The sequence below is a fragment of the Sander lucioperca genome, chromosome 2, assembly GCF_008315115.2.
Source record: "Sander lucioperca isolate FBNREF2018 chromosome 2, SLUC_FBN_1.2, whole genome shotgun sequence".
NCBI classification, from domain to species: Eukaryota; Metazoa; Chordata; class Actinopteri; order Perciformes; family Percidae; genus Sander; species Sander lucioperca.
This window is the reverse complement of record NC_050174.1, coordinates 44,943,467-44,953,416: the sequence shown is the minus strand read 5'-3', so window position 1 is coordinate 44,953,416 and position 9,950 is coordinate 44,943,467. Positions and strand designations below refer to the sequence as shown.

Here is a 9,950-nt window from a genome sequence, read left to right as displayed (position 1 = left end):
GTTTTGCTTTGTATTTTGTTCCATTTCTATTACCTATTATTGATTTATGTATGTTTCTTGTGTTTGTATATTTATTCTGTATATTTCTGTTCCCTGTTGTGTTGGTGTATCCCGTTTTGTGTATTGTGGTCGGTGTATATTTTGTTGTGTATTTCCCTGTTTATGTTCTGTTTCCTGTTTTATTTTGATAGTCTGTTTTCTGTCTTGTCATGTCTAGTTTTACTTTCTGTGTTTTCCCGCCTTTGTTGATTGTCCTGCCCCGCCCCGATGTGTTTCACCTGCTGTATCACCTGTCCCTCATTTGTTCATTACCTCATGTATTTAACCTCTGTGTTCCCTTTGTCTCTTGTTAGATCGTTTTGTATCCCTTTGTGTCTGTTTGTGTACGTGCCCTGCCACCCTGCGTGTGTTCATGTCCTTCCCTGCGTTTTTTTGAGTTTTTCCGTGTTATTCTGTTCCGGTAGTTTTTACAGCCTCTGTGCTGTGTTTTTTGGTTGCAATAAGTCCTCTACGCCAACTTTCTCCTGCCTGCCTGCCTCTCCCTGCGTTTGGGTCCACTAGTCCTCACTCCTCGCAACAATTGCGCACAGTTACCACATTTATAGAAACCCAAGGGTGGGTTGGGGAGCCAAGTGGTCAGAGGTGGGTTAGACATATCTGAATGGACCAATCGGTCACGAATGTATAATATAAACCTAGGCGGATTGGCGCGTATGTCTTTGAGTGTCTGGTCACTCTTCAGAACATGCCAATGCTTGCGAATAACATTTTTCATTCTTCCTGCTTCTGGAGTGTAGCCGGTCGAAAAAAATACTCTAGGTGTTGTGTGTGACTTAAGTTTTTTCTTCAACAGTGAGGCGCGATCTGTACTAAGAGCCCTGTCCCATGCTTTTGCAATACCAGATTTGTCATATCCTCGTTGTTCAAAGCGGTGCACTAAATGGGCTGCTTTTGACATAAAATCACTTGTGGTGCTACAATTTCTTCTGACTCGCAAAAACTGGCTGTGTATGTTGCGGACTAGATGAGACGAGTGATTGCTGTCGGCTCTTAACAGGGTATTCCTACTAAGGGGTTTGCGATAGATGGTGGATTGTAAAATATTATTTATGTCCTTAGAAACAGTAAGATCTAAGAAATCAATGGACTGATTATTACATTCCATAGTAAAGGACAAATAATCTGTGGAAGAATTTACATAAGTCAAAAAATGATTTAGCTCATTAAGTGTACCCTTCCATATTAAAAGAACATTGTCTATATATCTGCGCCACAGTGATATTTTGGAATGAAAGGGGTTATTTTCAATATTGTCTATGTATTTTTCTTCCCATAAGCCCATCACCAAACAGGCATAAGAGGGTGCAAAAGCACTCCCCATAGCAGTCCCTTGAAGTTGTAAATACAATTTGCCAGAATATTTAAAGAGATTATTAGAATGATCTCGACTATATTTACAAGAAATTCTGATGGAGGCAGAACATCAGTAGGACGTTTAGCGAGGTAATGCGACATGGCTTGTAGGCCTATGTGGTGGGGTATGCATGTATAAAGACTTTGCACATCCAAAGACACAAGAATATCATTGCTTTCACAATTCCAATCATTAATCAAATTCAAAACATCAGTTGTATCCCCAAGGTATGATGGTAAGCTGTGAACGTGTTTTCTTAAAAAGAAATCAACAAATTGTGAGAGAGGCTCAGTGAGGCTCCCTATACCAGATACAATAGGGCACAAAGGAGGGTCATCAAGTCGTTTATGAATTTTGGGTAGACCATAGAATACTGGTCACTCAATAGAAAAGCCTTTTCTTTATCAGTTATCCAGCCTTTTTTGTGAGATGTATCAATAAATTCATCAATCATATTTTTTGTGCTGGAGGTAGAATTACACAGGGGAAGCTGATATTGTTTTTCATCGAAATTCAAGATTTAATAGTATTTCCGCAGAATCCTTTTATTATCAGACCATTCTCTAATAACTTTTGAATTCTTACTACCCGACTATACGAAATTAAATAAAAGCTTCTACACTAGATGCCTATCTGACAGTGCTATAGCTAAATTTAAGGAAGATATTCCAACAGCATTTAATTCAATGCCGTTCCTTAATATAACAGAGGACTCTTATGTTAATTTTAGTCCCTCCCAAATTGATAATTTTGTAGACGGTGCTATGGCCTCGCTACGGACTACTTTAGACTCTGTTGCTCCTCTCAAAAAGATGATGAAGCAAAGGAAACTAGCACCTTGGTATAACTCGCAAACTCGCAAATTAAAACAAACCTCGCGAAAACTTGAAAGTAAATGGTGTTCCACCAAACTGGAAGAATCTCGTTTAGATTGGCAAGACAGTCTGAAAACCTATAGGAAGGCCCTCAGAAATGCCAGATCAGACTATTACTCATCACTAATAGAAGAAAATAAGAACAACCCAAGGTTTCTTTTCAGCACTGTAGCCAGGCTGACTGAGAGTCACCGATCTATTGAGCCATCTATTCCTATAGCTCTGAGTAGTGACGACTTGAGCTACTTGACGTGAGCTTCTTTAATAATAAAATTATATCTAAGTCATCTATCGGTCTCTTAGACCCCATCCCAACGAGGCTACTTAAAGAAGCGTTACCCGTGGTTAACACTTCATTACCAGATGTGATCAATATGTCTTTATTAACAGGTTATGTACCGCAGTCATTTAAAGTAGCTGTGATAAAACCTCTTCTGAAAAAAATTATCCGAAAATCGATCATGAGGTCTTAGCCAACTATAGACCTATATCTAATTTCCCCTTTCTCTCCAAGATCCTTGAGAAGGTAGTCGCTAATTAGTTATGTGACTTTCTACATAGCAATTGAATGCATCATAGCACAGAGACGGCACTGGTGAAAATTACTAATGACCTTCTAACTGCTTCAGACAAAGGACTTGTCTCCGTATTTGTCTTACTAGATCTTAGTGCTGCATTCAACACTATTGACCATACCATCCTGTTACAGAGATTGGAACACTTAGTTGGCATTAAAGGAATCGCACTAAGCTGGTTTAAGTCCTATTTATCTGATCGATCTCAATTTGTTAATGTTAACGAAGATTCCTCCAGGCACGCTAAAGTTAGCCATGGTGTTCCACGAGGCTCAGTGCTTGGACCAATTCTATTCACCTTATATATGCTTCCTCTAGGCAATATTATTAGGAAACACTCAATTAACTTTCATTGTTACGCGGATGACACCCAATTATACCTATCAATTAAGCCAGACGAAACCAGTCAGTTAGCCAAACTTCAAGCATGCATCAAAGATATAAAATCATGGTTGACCTACAATTTTCTTATGTTAAACTCACACAAAACTGAAACCTAAGCACCTCCAAACCTCATTATCCAAAAATATAGCTACTCTGGATGGTATTCCCCTGGCCTCCAGCACTATTGTCAGAAATTTAGGAGTTATTTTTGATCAGGATATATCCTTTAATGCCCACTTAAAACAAACCTCAAGAACAGCCTTTTTTCACCTTCGAAACATTGCCAAAATTAGGAACATCCTGTCTCAAAACGATGCTGAAAAACTAGTTCATGCATTTGTTACTTCCAGGCTGGACTATTGTAATTCCTTATTATCAGGATGCTCAAATAAAACCCTTAAGACTCTCCAGGTGATCCAGAATGCTGCAGCGCGTGTTCTGACAAGAACTAAGAAAAGAGATCATATTAGCTTCTCTGCATTGGCTTCCTGTAAAATCCAGGATTGAATTTAAAATCCTTCTACTGACCTAGCTCTAAATGGTCAAGCACCATCATATCTTGAAGAGCTCATAGTACCTTATTGTCCCACTAGAGCACTGCGCTCCCATAATGCAGAGTTACTTGTGGTTCCTAGAGTCTCTAAAAGTAGAATGGGAGCCAGAGCCTTCAGCTATCAGGCTCCTCTCCTGCTCCCAGTCTGGGTTCGGGGGGCAGGCACCGTCACCACATTTAAGAGTAAACTTAAAACTCTCCTCTTCGATAAAGCTTATAGTTAGGGAGTGAGGAGTTGCAGCGTCCGCCTAGCCCGGCCCACCTGCTTCTCATCATAGTTGTCAGATTTATTTACCATATAATCAATAATATAATCAAAGTAGAGGGAGGCAGGCCAGTACAGCCCGATCCGGTTGGGGAGAGTTCTAGCCTGACCAGGCTCCTCTACTTAACCTGTCTCTCTTAATTATGCTGTTATAGTTTTAGACTGCCGATGGACTTCCTTTGACACACTGAGGTTCTCTCTCCTCTCTCTTTCCATTTGTGTGCATCCCAGAAATGCTTGTTACTAACCTAGCTCTGGGGAGCTTATTCCCCGGAGTCCTTATGTTTTTTTTTTTCCGCCCAGCATATTTCCTTGGATTAGGGTTGCACCAAAATCATGGTTGCAGCTGTCGCCGTGGTCCTGCTGCACGCCCTGCTATGCTCTGTTACACCCTGCTACGCTCTGCGGTGCCCTGCAGTGTCCTGCTACGTCCTGCTACGTCCTGCTATGCTCTGCTGTGCCCTGCTACGTCCTGTAACGCCCTGCAGTGCCCTGCTCTGCCATGAACTACTACAGCTACTATTTCTAGTCACTGTTCCATTAACTTTCATTGTGACTGTTATTGCCACTATTCATCACACCCCCAACCGGCACCTTCAGACACCACCTACCAAGAGATGGGTCTGTCCAAGGTTTCTTCCTAAAAGGGAATTTTTCCTCGCCACTGTCGCACTAAATGCTTGCTCTTGGAGGAATTACTAGAATTGTTGGGTCCTTGTATATTATAGTGTGGTCTAGACCTACTCTATCTGTAAAGTGTCTTGAGATAACTCTTGTTATGATTTGATACTATAAATAAAATTTAATTGAATTGAATTGAATCAGGTTTTTCAAAATAAGAAAAAATATCACAAATTATGAGAATTAGATTATGATGATAAAAATGTTACAGGATTCTGTGGTGCCTGGGTCTAGAAAATAAATTATAGTGATCCCATGTCTAATAATTACTGACAACATTTTCTTTGACCACAGGGTATTCTGCTTTTTCATAGTGAGGTGATCTAAGTGAATCCTTGTATTTAACTTTCGGGAGTCCTGAGTTAAAATTGGTATGCATTTCTTGTGTGCGTTTTTGTACATTGAACCACCATTTTCAATGTATGTTAATGTTGTTTTCTTTATAGGGCAGTCAGACACTTGTTTATAAACTGCATGACAATCAGCTTCAAGTCTTTGCCAACTTCCTTGCCTTCTTTGTCAAATCTGAACACCTGAACCCAATGCCCAAAACTCTGGCTACCATGGAATTGGACAACAGACTGCTGCCTGTGAGGGAGATGCAGGAGGCTAATCGATTCAGAGTGGCACATCCACAACACCCTGTGAGTACTTTAAATTGTGTACTGCAATTAGAATGATTAATGATTGATTAGGAGCCTCTGCAGAGTTTGTATGATAACAATAGTATAGTAAGTCTTGCTGATCTGTTTCAGCTGCTGAAGCCATTCCTGGAGGAAGTCTCCGGGCATACATCACGTGTGCCAGAAACTTGCAAAAAAAGCTGCCACTGCAGAGCAAGACCCTCCAGTGTTTGTCGGCCATGGACCCAATACTGAGAGGGCACTTAAACTGGGTCTGAACTGAGGAAACTCACTGCAATGATGGATCACCTGCAGCCTGATGTTGACACACCAGGAAATTATCCAGTACAATGTAGATCAGTCCCTGCCTAGCTTCCAAGATGGAGATGATGTTGTGAGGTGGTGGGCCTGTGTCGACGATACTGGAAAATATCCAGGCCTGTGTCAAGCAGTGAAAGCTGCAATGTCAATATTCCATGGCCCATTAATTGAATCTTCTTTTAACATAATGGGCAACATCATTGACCAGAAAAGTACGAGCATGAACATCACCACATTCAGCACCATCCAGACTGTCAAATATACTCTAGCTGAGTGCTGTGGACATGTTCAGCCGAGATGATTCAAAATTGAGCCAGTAGATAGAAGGCTGTGTGGGAACATCATTTCGGCTGGAACCAGGGACAAAGCCCAGCGGCAGCAAAAGCAGCTGAAAGTCAGCGAAAGGAAGGTGGAGTTTGGCTGCCAGCTATTACTACTAGTGCTGCTGTAAATAGGGCAGAAGTGGTGGAGGAAGAAAGTGTGCCCCGAAAGAGGCACATGGCAAAACAGAGAAAATTCGGCCAACATAGCAAGGGGGATTGCAGGGGGAGTGTCTCAGGTGAGCCAGAACCTGCCCCTCCCAAGCAGGGCTCAGGCTGGTGGCTTGGCCCATGACAAGGTCAGCCTCCTGGCTTTAGGCTTTACAGAGCCGCTGGTGAGGACAATGCAAGAAGCCAAGGCCCCTTCCAAAAATGAGGGTGGCCTACTCGTAAAGACAAGTCATTGGGAGAGTTTTTGCCACATGGTGAAAGCTCACCAGGGGGATCCCTACTCAGCGACAGCACGGGACATCCTATCATTCCTGCCGACCCAGCTGGAGGCAGGAAAGTCACTATGCCCTCCACAGAATGTTGGCAGTGGTCAAGCAGTGTGCGTTGGTGCTTCCACACTGAATAAGCATGACTGTTCCCTGGTTTCCTGGTTTCTTAGTGGCTTCCAGGAGCCAGCGGTCTGAAAGGCCAGACCTTTTGTTCGTCTTTGGGTTGTGGACGCGGTCCTTGAAGCACTTCAGCATCCCTCCTGATCTGAAATGGCTCCCTCTTGACACTGGATTCCTTACTTTCTTAAAATGTACCCATACAAATGGAATATGTAACTGTGTGGAGAGATACAATTGTTTACAAGGTAACCTTGGTTCTCTGAGTAAAGAGGCTATCTCTCCAGGTCAAGGTCCCTTGGATAGTATACCAATCAATGTTAATTAGTGAACCCATGCATACCTGGGCCTTTTATGCTTGGACATGGGCCACGTAGCGGTGTGTCTTAAAGTGATATCCACGTCAACTGCCCCAGTGGGTCAGTCCCCGTAGATATGGAATATGTAACTGTGTGGAGAGAACCAAGGTTAACTTTTAACTGAACATTCTCCTCACCATCATATTTTTGGTGACATAAACACAGCAGTTTTGGATCCAAGATCAAGTAATTGTCATGCAACCACTAGATAGACAGATACAGTAGATATAAATATGAAGGCTGAAATGCCTGTGACCATAGTACCTTTATTCTTGGCTAAAGTGGTTAAAGATAAAAAAAAAAAATAAGAGAAAGGGAGAGAAAAAGAATAAAAGAGAGGGAGAAGAATATTTGGTAACACTTTACTTGAAGGTATCTACATAATAGTGACTGTCATAAACACATGACACTGTCATGACACATGAACCCTAACCCTAACCATAACCATAACTTGTGACTTCATGACAAAAACCGAATGACACTTACTAAATAAGCGTTATGTCATAAACGTTTATGACTTGTTTATAATGTTTATGACACGTTCATGACAGTGTCATGTCACTCTTATGTAGATACCTTCAAGTAAAGTGTAACCGAATATTTAAGGCATCTCTCTTGATGTTTCTCAAGGAGAAAATTGTGAAAGAAACTCAGCTGCCGACCATACTCCTCACTACTTTGCCTTCATTCTGATGTTTAATGACAAATGAACTCCCTGCATATGCGACCTAGAAAAACAGCAGCAGTGCTGGCTGTGGCTTTTAATACAGTCACTATCACTAATGTGGAATTCAAAATTACCTGTTTAGTATGATGTTTCAAAGAACTCTGACTACTTAAATGTAAATTTAATTATTGCATAATGGTTTTGGTGTAACCTGAAAAACATTAGTGAGTGCTCTGCAGTTTCTTTTTTTCTCTCATGTCCTGAAGCTTTGGACGTCCTCAGTGATTTTGCTCAGGATGAGTGCTCTTTCTTCCAGGTGGTCCATCACTCCCATCATGTACCCAGCATCCTTCTGGTTCGAGGTACCCAGTACAGCCTACGTGTTCCTCATAGTCATCAACCTCTTCATAGGCATCACTGCAACTGTTGCCACTTTCCTACTCCAGCTCTTTGAACATGATAAGGTCAGTTTGACTCTTACCAAACATATTTTGGGGATTTAAAAAGGAATAAAGACTAGAGATTTGTTGTTTCAGTCAGACTCATCATCTCTGCCACATATTTAAAAAAATACATCTAAACATAAAGCCTACTAAATGGATATAGAACATTGTGCAATAGACCTGTTTGCTTTTATACTGCAACGGTATCAGTCGTGGCCTTTGGATATTTTTTGGATGTCACTATTTTCATCTCCTCCAGGATCTGAAAAAAGTCAACAGTTACCTGAAGTCCTGTTTCCTTATCTTCCCCAACTACAACCTGGGCCATGGCCTGATGGAGATGGCCTACAATGAGTACATCAATGAATACTACGCTAAAATAGGTACACTCATCTCGAAGCTATGGATCCATGAGGATATAGTTGACAAACATTACACTATGTAGTAGATGTTCGCTACTCCTAATCCTAGAGCAATTTCTTGAATTTCTCTCACCAGTCTTGTTTCGAAATATAACAGGTCGACAATTAAAGCATGCACTTGTAAATAAGTTAAAGAATTATAACATGTACCTGTCTGTGATAGGTCATTAAAATAACATAATTTATGTGCTATTTGTCAAGTGCAAACTAGATGACTTTAGAATTTTGTCACTTTAAGAAAAACAAAAAAAAAACATTGTGTGTCATATTTTCACATTTAGTTGCCTTTAATGAAAAAGGATCGTATCCTCAGATTTCAATTATAAAAGAAAAATACAGTATCACCTGTACCTTGAAAATCTACTTTTGTTACAGAAATATTGAATGAAACAATGTTATTAGTATTGTGTTATTTTATATACAGTATTATATATTCTTATTGTCAACAAAAAAACAAAACCACCGATGTGTTGGTCCCTTAATACTTCCCTGCTCTGTCTGTAGCTCTCAGTTTTAACCCCACTGGTTTTAACTAAAGGCGTAAATCTTTAAAAACGCCTTACAAATATACATTTTTAAAAATAGTCAGGAATTAGGGCCTGAGCAGTGAAACTGCAAGGGACCTATTGTTTTTGTAAGGAGTATTAGGGCCTGAGCAGTGAAACTGCAAGGGACCTATTGTTTTTGTAAGGATTATTAGGGCCTGAGCAGTGAAACTGCAAGGACCTATTGTTTTTGTAAGGATTATTAGGGCCCGAGCACGAAAGTGCAAGGCCCCAACAGTGCCTTGCACTGAAAGTGCGAAGGAATCTATTGTTTTTGTAAGGATTATTATTAGGGCCCGGGCACGAAAGTGCAAGGCCCCAACGGAGCCTTGCACTGAAAGTGCGAAGGAACCTATTGTTTTTGTAAGGATTATTATTATTAGGGGTCCAAGCCCGAGTCTGGAAGGGGCTACTGGCACCTGGCGCCGGGAGGCTTGGACCCCGTCATAACTGCTTGCAGTTCTAGTTAGGGCCTGAGCACGAAAGTGCGAAGGAACCTATTGTTTTTGTAAGGATTATTATTCTGTGCGTCACTCACATTTTTGAAGGGCTTAGCATGCTGGAAAACACAAAAATTTGCACACATGTCAGACCTGGCAAAAACTACAAAGTTATGTAGTGATTGGACTCAAGCGTTATCAGGGGGCTCCATAGCGCCCTCTAACGAGCTTCGGAATTCTGAAAAAAATGAGAAGTTAATATACCAAATTTTGAGGGAACATAGGTCTCATCTTGAAGTCCATAGAGCATTTTTTTTTTATTTTTCCAAAAAAAAAATTGTAACTTTAGTAACCCCCCAGGCAAGGGGCGAGGGCCCGTCATTGCTGTTTGCAGCTTTAATTAGGGCACTGAAAGTGCGAAGGAACCTATTGTTTTTCATAAGATTATTATTATTATTAGGGCCCGAGCACGAAAGTGCGAAGGAACCTATTGTTTTTCATAAGAT

At 41.0% G+C, this 9,950-nt stretch overlaps 1 protein-coding gene across 1 annotated transcript in view; it reads left to right on the top strand.

The window, feature by feature from the left end:
• The window catches only part of snx6 (sorting nexin 6), a 13,596-nt gene extending 6,950 nt beyond the window's left edge, over positions 1-6,646 (top strand). The window contains exon 7 of the mRNA XM_036008461.1: positions 6,280-6,646. Coding sequence (XP_035864354.1) covers positions 6,280-6,646 — 367 coding nt within the window. The remainder of the gene's footprint in view (positions 1-6,279) is intronic.
• Positions 6,647-9,950: the final 3,304 nt, after the last annotated feature.